This window comes from Cydia fagiglandana, chromosome 15 (assembly GCF_963556715.1).
Source record: "Cydia fagiglandana chromosome 15, ilCydFagi1.1, whole genome shotgun sequence".
Taxonomy (NCBI): Eukaryota; Metazoa; Arthropoda; class Insecta; order Lepidoptera; family Tortricidae; genus Cydia; species Cydia fagiglandana.
Window position 1 is genome coordinate 11,112,887 of NC_085946.1, and position 24,991 is coordinate 11,137,877.

General features: G+C 39.1%; 2 protein-coding genes across 2 annotated transcripts; one reads left to right on the forward strand and one right to left on the reverse strand.

Moving 5' to 3' along the window:
* Nucleotides 1-3,438: 3,438 nt before the first annotated feature.
* LOC134671362 (zinc finger and SCAN domain-containing protein 12-like) lies at nucleotides 3,439-15,468 on the forward strand. Its single transcript, XM_063529199.1, has 10 exons — nucleotides 3,439-3,656; nucleotides 4,437-4,630; nucleotides 5,713-5,765; nucleotides 6,471-6,657; nucleotides 7,625-8,133; nucleotides 9,350-9,807; nucleotides 10,703-10,825; nucleotides 12,271-12,419; nucleotides 13,846-13,940; nucleotides 15,047-15,468. The coding sequence occupies exons 1-10, from the start codon at nucleotides 3,549-3,551 to the stop codon at nucleotides 15,259-15,261; spliced, it is 2,091 nt and encodes a 696-aa protein (XP_063385269.1). The 5' UTR covers nucleotides 3,439-3,548; the 3' UTR covers nucleotides 15,262-15,468.
* A 6,757-nt stretch (nucleotides 15,469-22,225) lies between these two features.
* On the reverse strand, nucleotides 22,226-24,949 carry LOC134671375 (mRNA export factor Gle1-like). The gene is given in 3 exon segments (XM_063529213.1): nucleotides 22,226-23,399; nucleotide 24,457; nucleotides 24,611-24,949. Coding segments are annotated over 3 exon segments (708 nt in total). The 5' UTR covers nucleotides 24,772-24,949; the 3' UTR covers nucleotides 22,226-22,853.
* Between the last annotated feature and the right edge of the window lie 42 nt (nucleotides 24,950-24,991).

A 24,991-nucleotide genomic window follows, 5' to 3' on the forward strand; every position in this document is an offset into this window, starting at 1 on the left:
TAAATATTAAGACTCTGCTGTCCGCCTGTCTGTCACCAGGCTGTATCTCAAGATCTCATGAACCGTGATAACTAGATTAACTAGACAGTTTAAATTTTCACAAATGATGTATTTCTGTTGCCGCTATAACAACAAATACTAAAAACAAATTAAAGAAATATTTAAGCGGGGCCAATGCAATGCTAGGCTGGATATGACTGATGAAATGAGTAAATTTTGATTAATATGTTTTAATATGACATGTTGGTGGCAAACAAGCATACAAGACTGTTAATGCCAATGGTAAGTGGGAGTTTAGACTAGACCTCTGCTTCTCTAAAGGACTCACATTGCTGACCGAGTAAATTTTTATTAATATGTTTTAATATGACATGTTGGTGGCAAACAAGCATACAAGGCTGTTAATGCCGATGGTAAGTGGGAGTTTAGACTAGACCTCTGCTTCTCCAAGGGACTCACATTGTTGACCGAGTAAATTTTTATTAATATGTTTTAATATGACATTTTGGTGGTAAACAAGCATACAAGGCTGTTAATGCCGATAGTAAGTGGGAGTTTAGACTAGACCTCTGCTTCTCCAAGGGTCTCACATTGCTGTCCGGTTACAAATATATTACACTCATACTAGGGTTCCGTACCTGAAGGGTAACTAAAAAACGGGAACCTATTAGCGATTCCGACTCGCACTTGGCCGGGTTTTTCTTAGTAGGTATATGACATTTATTTCAGTTTTACTTCATTGTCCGTCTGTCTTTCTGTCTGTCTGTCACCAGGCTGTATCTCATGAACCGTGATAGGCCTAGGCAGTTGAAATTTTCACAGGTGATGTAGTTCTGTTGCCGCTATAACAACAAATACTAAAAAGTATGGAACCCTTCGTGCGCGAGCACTTGCCCGGTTTGACATTTCAGGCTCCGTCACACAGGCGCGTTTCGCGTGCGGCGCGTGAGCGGGGCGCGCCGCTTTTTCATATAAAACGCTCAGGCTCGGCTCTGAAAACGCGCCGGTGTGACGGAACCTTTATTTCAGTTTACTCCACTGTCCCTCTGTCACCAGGCTGTATCTCATGAACCGTGATAGCTAGACAGTTGAAATTTTCACACATGATGTATTTCTGTTGCCGCTATAACAACAAATATTAAAAAGTGTTCCGTTCTTGATGGGTGAGTCCGACTCGCAATTATCCAGTTTTTTTTTTGTAAACGAATTTAATATTAATTAATATTAAAGAATGAAATAGTAGTAGTTTCACTTTAGTGCCATGAAGGGTAGGTACAAAAGGGTTCCCTCTTTTGAGATTGGAAAGTGGGCTAGGTTATAAATGCGGCCTTCACAGAACCGATCTGCGACCAGAAAAGTGGGTCAGGTTAGAACTGTGATCCTTATAGAACCAAACTGCAACCAGAAGTGGGTTAGGTTAGGTTAGAACTGCGACCCTTACAGAACCGAACTGCTACCAGAAAAGCGGATTAGGTTTTTTTATTACATACGTGGTGGGTCCCATAATGACCTGGCCTGAACCAAATATTATTATGCTAACGAAATAAAACTATTATTACTTTTCAATATAGTCGCATTTAATGTCACCACACTTTTGACATCTTTGAATAAGCATCTCTATTCCTTTCTAAAAGTACTTTTAGTAATTGTCTTCAAAATGACCTAAAACGGCTGCCTTCAGGTCTTCGTCAATGAAAAAAAAAATTTCTTGCAAGTCTTGCTTCAGGTTTGGGAATAAAAAGGAGTCACTGGGAGCTATGTCCGGACTATACGGGGGATGGTTGACCTCAGTCAACCCGCACTCGCGAGCTGCAGCCTTGGCCACGAAGGCGGTATGCACGGGAGCATTGTCGTGTAGCAGCAGTACACCTTTGGCTAGTTCTCCTCGCCTCTTATCCTTTACTGAAGCCCGCAATTTGTGGATCAAAGAAGCGTAATACTCGCCATTTATAATGGTAATACGTTCTTTTAAATCGACCATTAGGATGCCATGGCAATCCCAAAAGATTGTGCACATCAGCTTTTTGGTGGACTGGTGCACCTTCGCTTTAATATGGGGCTTTTCGTTTTTAAAACGCCAATCCATCGACTCGCGTTTGCTCTCGGGATCATAATAAAGGACCATTGTTTCGTCTCCAGTCACCAGCCGTTCAATTATGCTTTTAGGGTTTTCGTCACAGAGCTCCAAAATTTCAGAAGTCATTTCACTCGTCCTTCTTTCTGAACAGCTGATAGAAATTTAGATATCCACCTTGCACTGACCTTACTCTTGTGAAGATGATCGTGAATTATGCGGTGGACTATGCTATTAGAAAGCCCTAGCCTTGCTGCTATTTCTCTGGTCTTTAGGCGGCGATGACTTGAAACTTGCTCTTGGACGCTGTTGATATTTTCAGGAGTGAGGACCTCCACTGGTCTTTAATCATATCCCAGATCTTCGATAGCTTCCCGGCCAAATCGAAACTCGTTTACCCAGTGTTTTACGGTGCTATAAGAAGGTGAAGACTCGCCGAATACGACATCTAAATGAGCTTTGATTTGAGCGGGAGATAATGCTCCTTTGACCAGGAATTTTATGACACTTCGGTACTCAAGTTTGAACATTGTTAAAAATCTTGCGACAACCTTGACTTAACGTTCTATAAATCTGAAAATAAAGCAACCATGTTGCTGCTTTTCCGTTTACAAACTACTGATTAAATGTGCTATCCAATAGTGCATAACATGTCATGACATGTTGCGCAGAAGTGGGTCAGGCCAGGTCATTATGGGACAGCCTGGTATTTGTTTTTAGATATATCGGAATAGTAAATTTTTCGAATTATAATTGTATGTTACGGATTTAAAGTTTTCTGAGATGAGATAGGTTTGTAAGCGCCTTGATGAAGGTTTGAAGTCTAAAAGTAAATAATTACTTAATTCAAAATGAGTATTACCTATTACTATTATTTATTTTACCCGAGCGAAGCCGGGTTTTCATCTAGTTATAATATATTCATTATCCATTAGCATTTCAATTATGTTTATGTTTAACGAAGATATTGAAGCTTCAATTAATCGCTATTGCGTTCCGCTGTGTAGCGTTTATCGATATATAACATGATTAAAATCGACTTTTCACATCCCTAAAAGAGCACACATACGTTTTTACGCACACATGCACAACCTGGGTCGCCTAAAAAGGGGCCACTTGGATTTGAAGTCCATCTTGTCAACAGTATGGTTGTCCTTTTTTGACAAACGGCATTTTTAAAAGAGCAAGGAGAGAGAAATGATACTAGTTGCTGCGCCGTGAAACAGAACAAACAGAGTAGGGGGCTTGATCATGGATTTCGTCAGTCCCGTCTGGATACCCTATTTGTGTTATCTGTCATAGCTTCATGTCACTGTCAGTTCTTTGAAGGTTTGATTGGAAGTTCACTGGCTTCACTGCCCTGAAGTTCTCTGTAAACTACTTTGTTATATTTGTAATTTCTAATAATGGCACTATATTCTAAGTAATATGATTTAAGATATTAAGTTTTTATCGATAAGAGTGGTTTTACAAAATGGATAGATTTTGTCGAGGATGTTTAGTACGGTACGAGGAACCCGCAGAGCTTTTGCAGTACACTGAGAAGAACCGAAGGTTGTTTGTTTACTGCACCGGTTTACAGGTAAGTTACATTACGAAAGTCAATGTTGTTTTGAATTTGCTTTTGCAAGAAACACGAAAGGTGCTACGGGCAAAAAATGGTACGTTGTTTTTTGTTTTTGGTGTGTAAAGCTCGAAGCCGTACCATTTTATTGGTCCTGGTCTTTTGTCGTCATTTTCTCTCCCTTCATACAGTTACTAGTACAAAATTAGCAAGTGTCTAACGCGTACTGTCTAATATTAGACTGCTGTTTAAACTTTAAACTATAACATGATTGTACCTAGGAGAGGAGGAGGATAGGTAGAGGGTCACTAAGACAAAACAGTAATTTCATTACAATTCCTTCGTGTTTAAGTGCAACACAAACCACAAACAATTGTGTTGCTTAACATCAAACTCTGGTAAATCCATCTGTCAGATTATGAGATTTTGGTATTAAGATAATAGGGTAGATATTTGCTGAAAGAGTCGAATGGATTTACTTGAGTTTGAAGTTAAGTGAAGCGATATCAAAGAATGCCTCAAACAAGATAAGCGAGTATGTGAATGCAAATTGACTGTCCTGTGTAGTTATCCCCCTCACCTTCGCTTTCATACCTTTATTTCTGTTAATATTATGTGAACCTGTGTTGTGTGCAATAAAGTGAGTAAGTACTATTACTACTAGTTATGTGACTATGTCAGGTTTACTATAATACCCTAACACTGTTTAATGATTTGATATTGAATGCAATATTTAACAAAAAAAATACAATATTCAAATTTTTGGCATTGTAAGGAATAAAAATCTTATTGTTTCAGGTGAAACGCACAGACACTTTCACATTCCAACTATGCCGGGGTTGTTACGTCAACATGAAAGCGGCCTGCAGCTTCAAGAAGCAGTGTCGCAACTCGGACAGGCTGTTCAAAAGTTACCAGGGTCTCAAAGATAATGAGGAGAATGTAGATCTGAGCACATTCCTTAAGAATCATGATGATTCTTGGACTTTTAGGTGAGCTTTGTAACAAGTAACAATATTATAACTAATATAGATGTGATATATTAAAGAGTGAGTGACCAAGCCCTACATTGGCAGAGACCGGATTTAAACTGCCGTCATCAGCTTATACTCTTAAATAAAATAAAATAAAAATAAAAAAGCCCTTTATTCATTGTAAAAAGTTTACATAAAAAAAATTTAAAGTAAAACTAAGACTTATATAATATGTGTTTTACTAATGAATCCCTAGTGGGTAAAGGCCTCCTCCAATGCTGCCCATTTGTCCCTGTCTTGTGCTGTCGACATCCAGTCTGTGCCGGCTGTTCTTTTTAGGTCTTCATCCCAACGCATTTGTGGTCTGCCCCGGCCTCTTTTGCCAAGTGGACCTCTCCATTTGGTGACTATTAATGTCCATCTCTTATCTGTAAGTCTTGCTGTATGGCCTGCCCACTTCCACTTTAGTCTTTTTGCATAGCTCAAGGCATCTGTTGCTCCTGTTTTTTCTCTTATTTTTGAGTGTCTTATTTTTTCTATTTTTCTTATATTGAGCATGCTTCTTTCTAGCGCCCGTTGACATGTAATGATTTTTCTTTGAGCTTTTGCCGTGAATTTCCAAGTTTGGCTTCCGTATGTCATACATGGCAAGACACTTGAATTTAGGACTTTAGTTTTAATGGCTACTGGCTTATACTCTTATTAATACAGTAACTTTATAAGTACATTTGGCGTTACCATCAAATCCGGTACTGATTTTTTGCTGACTTGTTTATGATGTTCGCCCAATGAATAATCCAAGCTTCTGACCTCAAGCGCCAAACGCAACTTTGGATACATTGGAATTATTTTAGATTTAGGCGATTATAACCCTAAAGGACTAGTTTTTGATAATTCCTTCTCAAGATGTTTTTAAAGTAGACTACATTTGCTACAACACGAGACTAGAATTGTCTCTGTAGATCGAATAGTTTCCGAGATACAGCCTATCAAAATTTATAATTTTTTTGAACTTGAATTCATACGCTTTGTGAGTGCAATGGATATAATTTATTATAATAAATGTTTTATGATAAAAAATTAAAAAATTTTACTTTCAGATTCCCTGGAAACAGTACTCCAGCTTACCAAAGGGTTAGAGATGATGACAATGGTAAGCTAATTTCTTTCTTGAAGTACCAAGAACCATTAAAGACATTATAATCATCATCATCATGATGATAAATATCATCATGTGCACTTCTTCTTCTTCAACGTGCCATATCCTAACGGATGTCGACGATCACCATGCGAAAGTCCTCTCTATCTGCCCAGAGTGGTTGCGTCCGTAATACCAGTCCAACTCCTTATATTATTGCATCATGATGTTCTGGGTCTTCCTCTACCTCTTTTTCATGTGCACATAGGACTAAAAATGCACACTCTGTCAAAGTAACATTCATGCTTTACAATAAGATTTATATTTGCTAACTTGTATCATAGATGTTGGCATACTAAGCATTTTTAGAATTTTATGATACCAACCTATATAATTTATGATATGTATGATATGTAATCCCATTACATAATTATTAGATTTGGCAGAAGTTTACATCAAATTTAGTCAGTCAGTCAGTATACTCAGTATTAGTCGTAGACAACATAAGTGCTACAGTGTATATAACACTGAACTACCAAGCAACCATGTTATAATATGGATTCTTACATTCTACTTCTGTCTGCTAAGAAACTTGCGGCCAGTTTGCCCTTATAAGTGCCTTAGTCTCAGTCTCATTAATATTCCTTTGTCTTAGTGAACAATGAACCAGATAACCAAATATTTTTTCGTCCTTGCTTAATCGGCTATACTTAATTCCAGAATCAACAACCACAAGCATCCGTAACTTCATGAACGACATAATGCCGGACGACGACCTGCCGGACACAGAAGCCCGGATTATCAAGGAGGTCATAGACGAGGAGGCAGATGTGTTGGACGACTCGCTGGACTCGCATTGGCTGCAGGACGACGCGTCCATCGACTCGGACTTGAGACTCGATTTTAGGTAAGATTTAAAGCCTGTGCACACCGGATACATGTGCGTAGACGCACACTGTGTAATAAGTATACGGCTCTTGCCAGACACAGAAGCCCGGATTATCAAGGAGGTCATAGACGAGGAGGCAGGTGTGTTGGACGACTCGCTGGACTCGCATTGGCTGCAGGACGACGCGTCCATCGACTCGGACTTGAGACTCGATTTTAGGTAAGATTTCAAGCCGGGTGCACACCGGATGCGTGTGCGTAGCCGTAGACGATCACGTGTCCTTGCGCGTTGTAATATACACTTCTTTTTTCAGATTTAGGTAAGATTTTGACCCTATACTGTATTTCATTGTACCTAAAACGCCTGCCGTGTCAGATTTGTAAGTAAAACATAGATGGGGACATTAAGTTTTGGTTATGATTAGTTGCTAGCTTTATGAATCAAAAATTAAAGATCTGATTAGTAATTTTTCAAGTAAGTTACACTCATATCTTGGTTAGTAAAAAAAAAAAAATTCTAAAATGATGTATTACACCCTTATTCATAAACGTTTACTAAAGTTGACAAGCCGATAATAATCGTTTGTCCCTTTCCATCCTACCAATACGTCGGAAAGGGACAAACGATTATTATCGGCTTGTCAACTTTAGTAAACGTTTATGAATAAGTGGGTTAGTACTTAAAACTACGAATTAATATTATGTACATCTATATCTATGAACTACGAACTACATATTACACATTTTTTTTATCGCTGAGTACGGTATAATTATGTAGCCGACTGCAGCGCAGCAAATAGTCCAGCCTGTCCCCTGTCATCTTCATGATGATGTTGGGGCTGGCGCGAATCCGGCGCACCAGAGATGCGGCCCTCTTGCGGATAGTGGCATAGAAGCAATCCACCCTGGCTTCGGCGAAACCCAATGGTTACTCTTGTCCCGTAATAGTACCTAATACTCGTACCGAAGTGTAATTTTGTTTTCAGTTTCAGCCCTTTCTCTACACCGCGCCCTGTAAACAACGACCGCTACACACCAAAGAAACAGACAGAAATAAAAACGGAAAAAACAAAAGAAGCCAAGTCTATTAGCACCACACTTTTAGACAAACTTCTAGATAAACCAGATGCACCAAAATTTCTAGATAACTTTAACATTCCGAAAGCTCTAAATAATCTGGATATGCCACTAATAGATGATGGGTCAAATTCATTGCCACCAATGACACAAGAGTCAAACCAAGCTTCTAAGCCTCCACCAATAATAGAAAACTTAAACCAGGACTCTATGCTGCAAATATCAATAAAACAAGAAAGAAACTTAGATGAGACTATGGATTCCTTGGATGTTGTCAATGAATTTTTGAAGTATGAAAGCGAAAATCACGTTGAGGAGACAGAAACACAATGTACTATAGATAGAAATTTAGAGGATGCTTTAAAGAATACGGATAACAAAGAGTTCTCGTTGGATGAGTTGCTAGTGTCACCTAAAGGTAATTTACAAAATTCATGTTTATATACAGGGTGTCCAGTGGCAAATTTCCGATTTCAAATCTAAATAATTATCGAACGCGTAGTGCCAAGGAGACGCAGAGGTTTTTTTAGTTTCGTGAGTGTTGCGGATTAATTAGTGACAATGGATCGCTGGCCAGCAGAGCAGCGTGCACGTGCTATTGAGGCGTATCTAAAAACTGCTTTTTATTGAGTACCTACTACAAGACCCTGACTTTGATTTTAATTTTTTCTTCTAAAACTGTTACGGATTTAATCTGTCAGCTGACCGTAGTCATTTTTCTGGACCAAAAAATTCAGAACAATAAATTAAAATCAGAATGGGGCTCCTAGGCGTAAGTTGGCATATTAATTTTAATATACGCCATACTGCGATGCACCGTCAGCTAATCTTATAGGAAGCACGGTAGAAAATATGAGTTTCAAAAAATTTTATCCGCATTCATCAACTTTTTATATAAGTATACAGTTCTGGTTTTTATATTTTAGTTTTTTTTTAAATCATATTATGAAATAGGAAATCTACCACTGGCCACCCTGTACTTTTAAAGGTTCGTTGATACAGTGCTAGATATAGCTTGCGTATTTCAGTATTTTCAGTCCATTGCAGAATTTGATTGATTGGCTTAATAATTGTACCTCAGTAAGGTAAAAGTACTAGTGCTCGACGCTGCACTAGTATTCGACATGGGCACTTTATGTCAAAGTAATACAGGTTAAATTTGAACGGCGAAGATTTTTCTGTATTCTAATTTAATCCTTGTCACTTTGACATTAAGCGCCCATGTCGAATACTAGTGCAGCGTCGAGCACTAGTACTTCTACCTTACTCGTATGTGAGTTCTCGTATCTGAGACTTAACTTCTTTTGTTTTGCTCAATTTAAAAACAATTGTTTAACCTTATTCCCTTCATAATTATTTTCAAATATTAGCCAATTTTACAAACAATGTTTATAATTTTGATACAGATTTTTTTCACCAGATTAAAAACTCATAATTTTATTTTTGCTTTGACCTGTAGCGTACAGTACAATATGTTACTCTTCGAAGGCCGCAAAAATATCTGACACGATCTTATTTATAGAGCCATAAGAGCAACATTTTATTGCAGGTGTACGAAGATCTACACAGGAGTGTTATGTTATACAATATGTAGTTAAGGCTAGGTAATCTTATTTTTACTGTTATTTTTTCAGTAACACCAATAAAATCGCCAGCGACACCATTCATAAACAATCTTTTATTCAGCGAAAAACTAGACATAGACGAAAATAGCAACAGCTCACAAAAATACAAAACCGGCCAATGCATAGAAACTTTCGAAAACGTAAGAGGCGAAGTGGAAATTGTGGAAGAATTTCCAGGAAATATTGATATAAAGTTAGAAGACGATATAGATTTAGAAGAACTAAAGACTGAAATATTAGATGAATTAGATAAAGAAACGAATCAGAAGAAGGAAAATAATTTCAACATAACTAATTTCTACTGTAACATGTGTCAGAAGAAATTTGTTAGCTTAAGGGGGTTACAACGACATTCCAAAATGAAACATTCGACGCAAGTGAGACCGCAAAGGATATTGATATGCGATTATTGTGGGAGCCAATGGAACAATAGAACTAACTTTGTGAGGCATCTTAAAAGTCATCAGGTGAGAATGAGATTTTTTTTAACTTCAAATCAAATATCCATTCTAGGGGTCTAGAAGCCCCTGCCTTGAAGGGAAACCGACCATTGATGAATTACACCTTCAGAAATAAATAAAATAAGAGTCACTTAATCAAATAAATTATGTAGGGTAATTCGTCTGTGTAATAAGTGGTCACCTTATACTAAAAATGAATTATAATCACTTCTGTACAGAATTCACTTTAGTATAAGGTTTCAATAACGGGCACCATTCAATAACTAGCCACCTTGTGGCCAGTAATTGATAGTGTGTGGGTATTCACGTGTTACTTTGATGAAACCACAGAATAAATAATAGTACTAAGTACAGAAGACTCACTCTCTAACAAAACGCGTCTGTTACGATCAGCACAGGTATGGCCGCTAGGTGGCGACAGCGCCACGCGCGGTTATGGCAAACCCCATAATTGGGGCCGAATGGATGCACTTTTAGCTACCTGTAGCAAAGCGACGAAATCGCGGAGTGAGACACGCCTGATGAAACTTAGCTAAGGATATAAAAGGCTAGCAGTAAAAAGATTTATAATTTAAGATATTATTCTGCTGTACATTTTCAACTTCGAACTGTCGAGCTTTTGCAGACATCTTTTCGGGGGATTTTCAAAATTTCGTGACTATCTAATTATAAAAGATGTCATCGCGTATTCACTAAGATGTAAAATCTCTTATTAAAAAAGTTCAAAGAAAAAGGAACTGGCGACGCAACAACCGTGTGTAATATTACACGAACCATTTCGAGCTACTTTTGACCCCTTCACAACATGAAATCTCTTTAATTTATTTCATTGCGTTTTTTTTTCGTATATATAAATAAAAAGTATAAATAAGGATTGATATCTCTTTGATTGAATTTACAGCGTTCGTACTCCACCAATCTCGAGTGTGACGTTTGCAACACGGAGTTTCGCACACCAGACGCCCTCAATAAACACAAGAGAACGCATACCGGGGAGAAGTATGTGCCGAAACCGAACAAAAAGGTAAATGCAGTTCATCATCATCATCTCAGCCATAAGACGTCCACTGCTGAACATAGGCCTCCCCATTGGACCTCCATTCGTACCGGTTGGAAGCGGCCCGCATCCAGCGTCTTCCGGCGGCCTTAACAAGGTCGTCCGTCCATCTTGTGGGTGGACGTCCTACGCTGCGCTTGCTAGTCCGTGGTCTCCACTCGAGCACTTTGAATGACTAAATGAAAATGAAATGCAGTTTGAATGACTAAATTACAGTCCGACAATCGAGATTAAGAAAGCGTATAGGAACATCAGTGAACGCAAGCAAGCAAAACCCACTTTGTAAGTAGAAAAATACGGCAAATTGAAAAAATGTCGGGCGAAGGGACCTCCCGTAAAAAAATTAAATTTCGCACCTTCTACACTGACAAAGTGGGTGTGCCGGCGGAGTATATTATAGCAGAAAACTTAGTGTTGTCAGATATAGGTATTAAATATGTAAGTTAACTGTTTCTTTTTCAACTCTTTTTTGTGGGTTTGTAATCTGGTTTAATCTAGTTAGTAGTTGAGATAAACATGCCCCGGTCACGGTTTATAGTTCGTTTTTTTAGCATTAGAAAGAACTTGCAAGAAGGTAAGCGATTGTGACATGTCTTTTAATTGAAAAGCGCTTTTTAAAAATCAAAAACTATTACTTATGAACAGAGGTCCGATAGGGTGAGCTATTTGCCTTATAATATGACGTAAGACATGTCAAATTATAAGGTAAACAGCTCACCCTATCCGATCTCTGCTTATGAAAGCAGAAGAATATAAATGGTCGTATTAGATTCATAATTGTTACATATTTGCCGTAACTTATTTTTAAAATGTGTTTTTCAATTAAAAGACACACCAAGATTGTTTACCGTATTTCTAATGCTAAAAAAAACCAGGCAAGTGCGAGTCGGACTCGCGCACGAAGGGTTCCGTACCATAATGCAAAAAAAAACGAAAAAAAAAGCAAATAAAAAACGGTCACCCATCCAAGTACTGACCACTCCCGACGTTGCTGAACTTTGGTCAAAAACCACGTTTGTTGTATGGGAGCCCCATTTAAATCTTTATTTTATTCTGTTTTTAGTATTTGTTGTTATAGCGGCAACAGAAATACATCATCTGTGAAAATTTCAACTGTCTAGCTATCACGGTTCGTAAGATACAGCCTGGTGACAGACGGACGGACGGACAGCGAAGTCTTAGTAATAGGGTCCCGTTTTACCCTTTGGGTACGGAACCCTAAAAACGAACTATAGTAGACCTTATTGAAGTAGTTAAAAACAGGTTAGTTTTGAGGATTGATGGTAAAAGAAAGACTGGACTTTCCGCTCTTATATAATATGTTTGTATGTATCTGAACATGTTTCTCTCCGCGTTACAGTCTAATGGGAGTTTTGTATTAGAAATAACGCTTTATAAATGATTTATTTCAGAAATTCGTGTGTGTGGAGTGCGGAGCGACGACGGACAAGGCCAGCAACCATGCAGTGCACATGATGCGCCATAACAAGGAGTACAAGCACAAGTGTCCTGAGTGCTCCAAGGGATTCTACCGGCTCGCGGAGCTGACTACACATATGAGGTGATCCTATAGTAGATTAATTAGTAATTACTACATGATGCGCCATAGCAAGGACTACAAGCACAAGTGTCCCGAGTGCTCCAAGGGATTCTACCGGCTCGCGGAGCTGACTACACATATGAGGTGATCCTATAGTAGATTAATTAGTAATTACTACATGATGCGCCATAGCAAGGACTACAAGCACAAGCATCCCGAGTGCTCCAAGGGATTCTACCGGCTCGCTGAGCTGACTACACACATGAGGTGATCCTATAGTAGACTAATTAGTAATTACTACATGATGCGCCATAGCAAGGACTACAAGCACAAGTGTCCCGCGTGCTCCAAGGGATTCTACCGGCTCGCCGAGCTGACTACACACATGAGGTGATCCTATAGTCGATTAATTAGTAATTACTACATGATGCGCCATAGCAAGGACTACAAGCACAAGTGTCCCGCGTGCTCCAAGGGATTCTACCGGCTCGCGGAGCTGACTACACACATGAGGTGATCCTATAGTAGATTAATTAGCAATTACTACATGATGCGCCATAGCAAGGACTATAAGCACAAGTGTCCCGCGTGCTCCAAGGGATTCTACCGGCTCGCCGAGCTGACTACACACATGAGGTGATGAGACATCGTTTGTGGCTTGTCCTTTTTGGTACCCTAACCTGTATTGGTCTCTAAGGTTTTGGACCTGGATTGAAATGGAATCGATTGGCATCGATTTTTTTTAATGAAAATTGTCGATTTTGTCGCTGATTGAAAATTCATTTTTTTTTTCAATATCTGTAAATGCCAAGTAAGGGAAGGACCTTTTTGTTGTAGCAGCACGGGATATACTATCTGCCCTCAGTGCTCCATTTAAAAAGTCCACTTCGTATAGACTTGTATTTTCACTCCGTCATCATATGGGTAAAAAAATCTATACGCCATGATGTGACGAAGTTTACAAATCCTGGACGTTATTTCTTAAATTATTCTGACAGGATTAGCAGGAACAGACCCAAAATTCTGGTTGCCTTAGACGTAGATGATCCTTCCTAGGATCACACTATTTTTTACTATCACTTATGTAATTTTTTTAAATATTATATTGTGTTTGTATCGTTCTCCTTTATTTTTGGCGAATTAGCCCTCCAAGCTTTGGCCCTTTGATCCGGATACATTTTATAAAACAAACATCGTGAGGAAACCGGACTAATCCCAATAAGGCCTAGTTTACCCTCTGGGTTAGAAGGTCAGATGGCAGTCGCTTTCGTAAAGAATACTGCCTACGCGAATTCTTGGGATTAGTTGTCAAGCGGACCCCAGGCTCCATTATCCGTGGCAAAAATGCCGGGACAACGCGAGGAAGATGACATTTTATAAAAACGATATTTTCGTATTTTATTTTTAGGTCAGCCATGGCTGAGATGATGATGATGATGATTTTTAGGTACCACACTGGAGAGAGGCCGTTCAAGTGCCAACACTGCCCCAAGAGCTTCGTGCGCCGAGACATCCTCACTAAACATACCAAACACCATTTAGGTAAATATTCAACACTAAACTGAAGAAAATGGTTTTAAAACTTTCAAACCATTTTCATCCAATATATATTGTTTCTTATTTTAATGCTACCTCCCAAGGTGCAAGGTACCGTCCGATATCGGATGACGGATACGACCCCAAAGAAGCAAAATTAAAAATGTGTCTTAGTATTTTTATTTATACTGCAAAACGTAACTATAGACCAAAACCGGGGAAGTGCGAGTCGGACTCGCGCACGAAGGGTTCCGTACCATAAAGCAAAAAAAAAAAACGGTCACCCATCCAAGTACTGACCACTCCCGACGTTGCTTAACTTTGGTCAAAAACCACGTTTGTTTGTTGTATGGGAGCCCCATTTAATTCTTTATTTTATTCTGATTTTAGTATCTGTTGTTATAGCGGCAACAGAAATACATCATCTGTGAAAATTTCAACTGTCTAGCTAGCACGGTTCGTGAGATACAGCCTGGTGACAGACGGACGGACGGACGGACGGACAGCGAAGTCTTAGTAATAGGGTCCCGTTTTACCCTTTGGGTACGGAACCCTAAAAAGTAAGACAATGTTGCCACTTTTTATTAGCGCGTCTTGTATTTATGTAAAAATAACTAAATGAAAGTACTTTTTTAAATCGTAGGAGTAAAATTACTAATGAATACATTATCTTAGCGTGATTATTTATCAAAAGGAATTTACTATTTTACAAACAAATTATTGCAGTGGCAACATTGTCTTACTTTTTTTGGTCTTGAATTCTGTTCTGCAGTTTAGTAATTTAATAAAATAAAATATTTATTCGAGCGTTACAACCCTAAAAGTCTGTGACAACCCTACTGTGTTCTTGTGCCGCGGTGTCGGCATTTACACAAGACATCAAAGGCGTCGGTCCACTGTCACTGTTTTTACACTGTGCTAATGGGCACACTTTAACGGGCGTTGTTTTCCTCCAAGGGTTATCAGACTCTGACACCCGATCCAGCCAGTATGGTGACGCAATCTTCAACTGTGCACACCTACCTAATAACTATTTACTTTGTGTATCAAACTGAGAAAAACATTTATTTATTTGCATTACAAGCAATAATAAAGTTCATAATTTATTTCAGACCTAAGGCCATTTAAATGCGTTTACTGCAAAAGCCGCTTCCTCAATAACTACAACTTGAAGAACCACCTAAAGACATCGACACGCTGTACAAAAGACAGAGAAACAGTCGCTAAGAACCAGAGAGAATTCGAAGAGAATACTCCCACGAATACTATAGTTACAGAGGAGATACTTCAGAAGGAAGTAGAGAGGAGAGTCAACATCGTCCTTTAGAAGCTTTACATGGAAATGTAAAGGATTATCATCATCATTCTAGCCTTCTGTCGCCCACTGCTGAGCATAGGCCACTCTTCGTGTACGCCACTTATCCCGGTCCTGAGCTAGTCTCATCCAAGTGCCCCGCGATTTACGGAATGCCATCCACCCAACGAGCTAACGGACGCCAGGCGCTTAAAGAAGTAAAGGATTCACCGTTATTGAAGTTGTGATATAATATATATAGAATTTGTACTTCTTTTCGTTGTTTCAATTACCAAAAGACCACTTTTTTTAACGCTTTGACTGCCAAAGAAGACCTCGACTGACACGCGCGGCTACATCCAGTGGCGGATTTGCAGTCTTTGCCGCCCTAGGCCCCAGGCCGCAGTGTTGCCAGGGCTCTGGAGTCCTAAGTTACGTTTCGTTTCCCTAAAAGTCACGTTTTTGCTGCTTAAGTCACATTTTTATATTATTGTATTGTATGGGTAGGTATAGCTGGTCAAGCAAATCTTGTCAGTACAAAAAGCCGCGAAATTCAAATTTTCTGTGAGACGATATCCCTTTGCGCCTACATTTTTCAAATTTGACGCCTTTTTCTACTGACAAGATCTGCTTGACCAACTTTAAATCGATTTTCAGATTCAGAAAATAATATATTACACAAAAAATCTACTAACTTTATATGATTTTTCTTTTTGAAACACACATTTTCATACTTAATGCTATTTGTGATCGATTTCATGAATTTTAAGGCGTATCCAGACTAGTAAATTTTTCGCCAATCTGATTAAATTGCCCGATCGAATCAGGACGTGCGGACGCAAACGCCAATTTGGCTCGCCGAATTAAATCGCCGATTATGACCGATATTACCGATAAAACGGAGTACGGGCGCAAGAATACCAATTTGTGACGCCAGTATTTTCTTTTTGGGGCATTTTTTCAATTTAGGGGTACTAATATAATATCACCATAAATCTATTGATATTTTTGTTCCTGAAAATAATCAATTCTACCAGCAAAATTTGCACTTGATTACTTTGCCTCACATGTGGATAAAATGCAACTTTCTTATCAGTTTTTGAACAATCACGAGAGCCTTTAAGCGGTATCCAGACGGGATGAACAAATCGACTGATTTGATCAGAAATAAAATTGGCGTCAATCTCCGATTTAAGGCGTATTCAGATTAGTCAAATTTTCGCCAATCAGATTAAACTGTCCGATCGAATCAAGAGGCCGCCAGAGGCGTATAGATAATTACTAGGTATACTATCAAACTAAATAACACCGTCATGTCAAGGTAACAAGTCTCATTTTGCCACGACTATTATAATAAACTTGATGGTGGATGTAACGTCAAAGTGCCAGTGCAAGTGTCAACTTGGGTGCGTTCACTGCGTTCCTAAATAATACGAATTGCAGAATTAAACTTGTCCAAAATTCGACTAGCTTAAAAAGTCACAAAAATTGCCTCATGATCGAAAGTCACGCACATGTCACACGAGAAGACCAAAATTCACGAAAAATGTGACTTGTGACCATCTGGCAACACTGTGTAGCCCGCCCCTTTCTCAGCACCCATCATATTGACTATCGTCGCGATTCGGGAAATGAATTAGAGATTCACTAGATATGAAATAGTAAAGATATGTGACGTTCCACGGCAAAAGGTACCTTTTGCCGTGGAACGTCACATGTTTAGTATTTCATATCTAGCGAATCTCTAATTCATATCCCGAATCGCGCCGTATATTTTGAGTTATTTCTTGCTCTCATCACCGAATTTTTTGTCAAAAATTGCCGGTACCTTTTGCCGTGGAACGTCACATGTTTAGTATTTCATATCTAGCGAATCTCTAATTCATATCCCGAATCGCGCCGTATATTTTGAGTTATTTCTTGCTCTCATCACCGAATTTTTTGTCAAAAATTGCCGTCCTAAGCCCGGGCCTACTTGGCCTTAGAGCAAATCCGCCACTGGCGACATCCCAATATCAACCTTCATGCATTCGGATAAGGTTCACGATGACGCACCGCGCGCGCGCACGAAAGTCGTGGCGATGGCGTATATACATATTTATAAACTAGTTTTAGTCCCAAAACTAAAAATTCTTTGCGCTTTTTTACAAACCGCCTGAGATAAGTGGTAATCCTGTAATCTTAGTTGTTCTATGAACAGGGAAATCTGGAAAAATCATAAATAAAAGATGGTTTCTCATCAACACTTAATTATATTTCAATCATTAGGGTCTCGAGATACCTAAATAAAAAAATACAAAATGTATTATGATCGGGTTTCCAATATTACAAAACATGGGTATGATTTTAAATGCATCTTCTATACATATTTCTAGTCAATGATGGGAATTTTGTTAATCATCACATCATCTACATTGTACAGTCGCCATCAGATATATCGGAGCGGCCAAGGTGTTCACAAATATCTGAACACGCCTCCATTGTCAAGGCGCTAGGGGGCGCGTTCAGATATTGTGAACACCTTGGCCGCTCCGATATATCTGATGGCGACTGTACCACTGTGGTACAAAAACAACACTTAACTATTTAGTTTCACAGCGCAGTATATAGAGGGCGTAATTACTTAGATTTCAATATCGATACGGTTAATTTGATCTGTATTCATGCGCCACATCGGTTAGTTATTTAAATAAATAGAGATACATAATGAACAAAACTTCCGTGATATACAAACATAAAATATATATCGAACGGGTCACAAACATGTGTTCTATTTTCGATGAGTAAGACTGACTTTCGATTGTCATTTTTGAATTGGCAAAGGGTTAAGTTTCAATTGGCGTTTTCTAACAACTATTGTCATCTTGTCTAGCCCCTCTGAATAGGAAATAGCTTATAATTATAAAATAATTGATCTCTTTTAAACAACCTATAGTTCGTTTTTTTAGCATTAGAAAGAACTTGAAAGAAGGTAAGCGATCTTGACATGTCTTATAATTGAAAAACGCTCTTTAAAAATCAGTAACTATTACTTATAAAATCAGAAGAATATAAATGATCGTATTAGATTCATAATTGTTACATATTTGCAGTAACTTTTAAAATATGTTTTTCAATTAAAAGACACATCAAGATTGTTTACCTTATTTTTATGAATGCTAAAAAAACGAACTATAGGGGCCTATTTTTTTTTATTTATATAAATAGCTAACATATTTCATGACACGATTCGGTACTGCTTGTGGACGCCTCCATAAACTGATTGTAAATAAATATACACATACCAACTATCAATATCTAATAACACACCTTTTTATAACCCTGGCCGTAGACGCACGGAATTTTCCGTACGGAATGACATGTGCAAGCGAGACAGCGCTATGCATGTGTAGAGCGATGTCCCGTTCCCACCTGTCATTCCGTACGGAAACCGAATGAAAATTCCGTGCTTCTGCGCCCAAGATAACGGGGAAAACTTAAGATATTCAACGATTGGACCCAATTACACTAAAATTTACTCGTTCGATGACTTTCGTGTCACTTACAACAGCTATATACTTTTATAAATATTCAGTTGTATAATAAACATAGCCATTTGATCAAAGCAAATAAAGTTATTTTTGCTGAAGTAAGAACAATAAGCGAAATATGTGCAAATGGGATCCAAATTGTTGTCTAAATCCATTTCTTCCTTTCTATTAGTCTTATTATAACACACTGTGATGTTTTTACTGTGGCAAAAATGTATTGAGTATGATCAAATTAACACATTCACCGCTGAGCTACGGTCGTAGCCGCTAACAAGGGTTTCCCGGTATGTAGCGAAAATGCTTCATAGAGGCAAAACGACGAGTCGTGGTTAGCGCTGAATGGGTTAATGTAAAATTTAGCTTTCATAATACGTTCTTTCTTGAGAGTATTATTCACATAATATGCAATTACATAAAAGTGTTGATTTGATAAATAATTTGAACAAAACAAAATATTTCTATAACATAAACTAACACTTAATGCAATTTCGCACGGTAAAACAAAAAAAAACGAGAACACATAATTTTACACAAACTATACATCCAATAGTAACTATAAATCAATTGCTAGAACAATAATATTTTGGCCATATAGTACAGCTATACTGTGGCGGATTTACAGTCTGTGCCGTCCTAGACCCCAGGCCCTGTAGCCGCCCTAGGATCCAGGTCCTGTAGCCGCCCTAGGATCCAGGTCCTGTAGCCGCCCTAGGATCCAGGTCCTGTAGCCGCCCTAGGATCCAGGTCCTGTTGCCGCCCTAGGATCCAGGTCCTGTAGCCGCCCTAGATCCCAGGCCCTGTAGCCGCCCTAGGATCCAGGTCCTGTAGCCGCCCTAGGATCAAGGTCCTGTAGCCGCCCTAGGATCCAGGTCCTGTTGCCGCCCTACGATCCAGGTCCTGTAGCCGCCCTAGGATCCAGGTCCTGTAGCCGCCCCTTTCTCAGCACAGCGGCCATCATATGGACTACATTTGGAGTTATTTCTTGCATCATCAGCGAATTTTTTGTCACAATTTGCTGCCTACTTGGCCTTAGGGCAAATCCGCCACTGCCGCTATTCCTAGCTTTCACTGCGTTTTTGTTAATAATACTTAAAGACATGATTAAAAAATAAGATTACTTTCTAGCTGCACTGCCGGTAAACAAAACATCAAGAAAACGTAAGATACTATTCAGGCCACAAATTAAAATATGTCAATCATGATGGTCATACTTAATTATATAAGCAATAAATCATATTACTCCTGAAAAATTGCTAAGTTGACAGGTATGTGAGTTAACAAAGACAAACAGGAATATACATACAATTATTTAGAATATCAGGCAGTCAGTGCTCGTAACTAATATTTACAGAAACTTCATATTTGGTTCTCAATTACATATACTACTACATCTGTACTTTAGCTATTCCAAATAATGTCTAAGAAAAATCATGTGACACATTCTTTAATGATGTAAAAACATACATAGTTAACAATGTTCACTGTCTCTTTTGTAGGACAATGGTCTAAAGGTAGTGGTCACTGCACTTTTATCCTGGCTGTTTTCTTAGTTTACATTATTTTAAATACCTAAAAGTACATAATAACTTGCAACATGCACACTGTTGCCGAAACGTTCAAATATACATCGCCACTATTCATATCTCGGATTGAACACACACATTCCAGCACCAAGAGTTTACATAGTCACCTCAGTTCCACATATCACTTATATAAGCACATAGTATTAACCGCGATCACCAAACATTTGCGCTCACAGGGCCACAAGGCCGACCTGTACTAATAATGTTAAAACCCTTTGACCGCCGTTGTCCGGTATAGAAGACAACGATAGAACGATACGCTGGCGCCGTCGTCTTGTATACAAGACACAAATTCAACCACTGAGTTAATGGGAAAATAATAACAATTGCAATTTCATTTACACTCGTGTTCATATTTAAGGTCTTTGTTTTTTCATTTATTTGCTTTTTAAGCCGCTATATAAATCCCTTTTTTTATAATAAGGCATTTAAAAAAATTGCTCCAATTTTCAACATTTTTCATGTTCCTCGTCGCCGTTGTCTTGTATAAAAGACAGCTAGGGATGGGAATGTTAACTCGATATGGGAATTTTTAAAGTAAATATAAAGTCAGAAATATGTTTTTATCTAAATATTTGAACACTTGTTAATCGCCAATTTTTTTCAACGAGTAGTAGGTATAACTACTTACGAGTACTAGAATACGTAGAACGAGAGTCAGATAGGCATAACTATATTTAAAGTTCAGGCAGCTTCTTTAGTTCTATAAACTAGAGTCAGACAAGTAAATTTGCCCTTGTAGATTGTGGACTATTTAATTGCAGAAGAGATAAATAAAAAAAATAATTGATGTTCTTTTATAGCTTAGTGGGAAGGGATACACCGCAGCGACCGCTTCGCACAAGAGTGGTACAGGGACATACCTGTTTATCAGACTTTAGTTTTTTGTTATAACATTGAAGTTAATGTGTAATTTTTTTATAACAAGTCGTTGAACGTTTTTTTGATAAGAGTTTACCTATATTAATGTAAACCAAACTGAAATTTAATTATAGATTCTAATTCCGGAATAATATCTTCACTCATTAAAAATTCAACCCACGTGTAATTTTCACTAAAACAGTTCCGGTATATTGACTTTATCGACACATGATGCGCAGCTTTAACGTTACGCCAATAAAGTTTACGTACCGACAAGCGCTTACGCCGTTGACCTAGAGACTATTATTACTTGATCCGCGCGGAAACAGTCCTTGTCGATCTGCACTGCGGGCAGTCCATGCGCGCCGTTGTCTTGTATAAAAGACTTCTCGTACAGCCTAGTGCGGCGATATCACGTCTTGAATCGACATTGTTTAGTGGTTGTTTTTTATGTTAAATCCCTATATTTTAAACATTTTCGGGTGTAAAACATATGTTTAATTTTGGCAATTTGGAATTAAATTAAAACAGGATAAGAACAAAGCTAAATTAAAAAGATTTTTACCATAAATTGTAAATATCGATATCACTATTTGCAATCCCTAAACTTTTTATTAGTTGTTTACTTAAAATTTGCTCTGGCGTGTGAGTGAGCGTCTTTGCGGACTAGGTCCGGCGGCCAAAAGGTTTAGGTACAAGTATCAAAACCTACTTGTGTGTGAAGGTAATTTCGTACACCACAGCCGTTTAGCTACTGCTGACTATACTTAGCATACTTGTATAAAAAAGGTGTTGTATGCCGAGTTTTATGCCATGCTTATTTTTTGTTTCCTAGGATAGTGGTGCAGTCATATAGCGGCTCCCATATTTAGCCGTATTTTTTATGGAGACTATCCTAGGAAAACCGAGCTTTAGTACTCTGTAAAGAGTCATCGAGCGGGGGCGGCAATTAAAGCATGCGGCGTGGCATCCAGGTTGAACTGTGCGAGGGTCAGTGGACGCTGCTCAAACCCCTTGGACGTCCGATTCTACTCTACACGCTACTGCACGCTGCTACTGAGGCCCTATAGTGTAGGTGCAGTGATTATACGCTTTTGTCTCAATTCTTTAATTTATACGCAAATGATACCAAACTTGACCTAATAGCTAATATCTACCTGCGAGATGATAGATGCTGTTGAGATGTGCAATCCAAATTGCACATCTCAACTTAAAAATGCCAGACATTCTCTTTAAAAATTGATCTTGCTTTTCTACAACACCTTGATCATTGTAGGTGTTGCCTCTAGACAGGTAAAAATCTTTTGTCTGTTTGTCCTTCCTTTTGAGCTACAGGTATCTACCTGTAGCTATCAGGTCCAGTTAGCGCTGTTGAACCACCTTTCCTCCCTTCCTTTTTGGGGGGCTAGGGGGAATGTGGTTTACATTAGTAGTCGGCACCGTAACATAAATTGCATGCAAGTTATTGCCAGTCTAAGCCGATGCCTAGACTTCGATCTATACTAATCTACGGTTTATAGATTAGATCTTAACATCTAATCTATAAACTTATTTTTACTAACAAAGGGGAGTCACATTTTTATTATAATGGCAAAGTCAATTATGAAAATAAATAGTCTTTAACACATTATTCTTATGAGCTAGCTAGTAGCTACCAGAAATTTGGTGGTAAAACACCAGTAGGGGGCTGCATCGCTCCTGTCTTTAATACTTCTTGCAAGAACACTTCCAGTCTGGTCTTTGGGCCTCCTTCATCTATATTCTCTAGTATTGCCAGATATTCTGAGCTTATCAATCTTATTACTTTAACAAATTGCTTCCCGTACAGCTTATGAAATTCGGCACCACAGACATTGAAGAAATCATGGATTAAGGTAGCACTTATGTCTGGTTCAGGTTTTAGGTTGACAAAGGAAGCCAGCCATTGCCAACCAAATCGAGGGACATGAGGATTGGGAGCATTCACAAATCTAGGTGTTTTAGCAATCCAAATTGCACATCTCACCTTAAAAATGCCAGACATTCTCTTTTAAAATTTAACTTGCTTTTCTACAACACCTTCATCATTGTAGGTGTAGCCTCTAGACAGGTAAAAATCTTTGTCTGTTTGTCCTTCCTTTCGAGGTAAAAACATTGGCACCAAGTATGGGCATAACCTATGGAAGTAGGCTTCTAAGAGCTTGCCAAACTCTGGAAACTGCGAGTTGCACTTATGTCTGGTTCAGGTTTTAGGTTGACAAAGGAAGCCAGCCATTGCCAACCAAATCGAGGGCCATGAGGATTGGGAGCATTAACAAATCTAGGTGTTTTAGCAATCCAAATTGTACATCTCAACTTAAAAATGCCGGACATTCTCTTTAAAATTGATCTTGCTCTTCTACAACACCTTCATCATTGTAGGTGTAGCCTCTAGACAGATAAAAATCTTAGTCTGTTTGTCCTTCCTTTCGAGGTAAAAATATTGGCACCAAGTATGGGCATAATCTATGGAAGTAGGCTTCTAAGAGCTTGCCAAACTCTGGAAACTGCGACCAGAGGGCTGCAGTGACTGCAGCCAAAGGGAAGGCTGCCTTTGGATTACTAGAAACTAGCCTGTCTCCCTGTCTCACTATTTTCTTAGCTAATAGAGCAGTACAGTAATAAAGCTTCTAAGAGCTTGCCAAACTTTGGAAACTGCGACCAGAGGGCTGCAGTGACTGCAGCCAAAGGGAAGGCTGCCTCTGGATTACTAGAAACTAGCAAGTCTCCCTGTCTCACTATTTTCTTAGCTAATAGAGCAGTACAGTAATAAAGCTTCTAAGAGCTTGCCAAACTTTGGAAACTGCGACCAGAGGGCTGCAGTGACTGCAGCCAAAGGGAAGGCTGCCTCTGGATTACTAGAAACTAGCAAGTCTCCCTGTCTCACTATTTTCTTAGCTAAAAGAGCAGTACAGTAATAAAGCTTCTAAGAGCTTGCCAAACTCTGGAAACTGCGACCAGAGGGCTGCAGTGACTGCAGCCAAAGGGAAGGCTGCCTCTGGATTACTGGAAACCTGCAAGCCTCCCTGGCTCACTATTTTCTTAGCTAACAGAGCGGTACAGTAAAGCTTCTAAGAGCTTGCCAAACTCTGGAAACTGCGACCAGAGGACTGCAGTGACTGCAGCCAAAGGGAAGGCTGCCTCTGGATTACTAGAAACTAGCAAGTCTCCCTGTCTCACTATTTTCTTAGCTAACAGAGCAGTACAGTAATAAAGCTTCTAAGAGCTTGCCAAACTCTGGAAACTGCGACCAGAGGGCTGCAGTGACTGCAGCCAAAGGGAAGGCTGCCTCTGGATTACTGGAAACTAGCAAGCCTCCCTGGCTCACTATTTTCTTAGCTAACAGAGCGGTACAGTAAAGCTTCTAAGAGCTTGCCAAACTCTGGAAACTGCGACCAGAGGGCTGCAGTGACTGCAGCCAAAGGGAAGGCTGCCTCTGGATTACTAGAAACTAGCAAGTCTCCCTGTCTCACTATTTTCTTAGCTAACAGAGCAGTACAGTAATAAAGTCCCTGTGGATGCTGTGATGCTGACCTCGTGGCTAGAGGCATTATATCAACTTAGTATGACCCAAGGAACAACCTTGCCCAGCGGCATCGCCTGAGATAAATGTGCATACTGCAATCATTTCTGCACTTACTTCCCCCACTAGCCGGCGTGGCTCACTCCGCGATTTCATCGCTTTGCTATAGGTAGCTAGAAGTACATCCGTTCTACACCAATTTTGGTGGCTAGCCTTAAGCCGCGCGTGGCGCTGTCGCCACCTAGCTG

What these genes read in the sequence shown, in the direction of transcription:
- LOC134671362 (XM_063529199.1), top strand. Translation starts at nt 3,549, where the DNA reads ATGGATAGATTTTGTCGAGGATGTTTAGTACGGTACGAGGAACCCGCA. An exon ending in TTTACTGCACCGGTTTACAG is followed by an intron (nt 3,657 to 4,436) that starts GTAAGTTACATT and finishes TTATTGTTTCAG; the next exon opens with GTGAAACGCACAGACACTTT. An exon ending in GGTTAGAGATGATGACAATG is followed by an intron (nt 5,766 to 6,470) that starts GTAAGCTAATTT and finishes ACTTAATTCCAG; the next exon opens with AATCAACAACCACAAGCATC.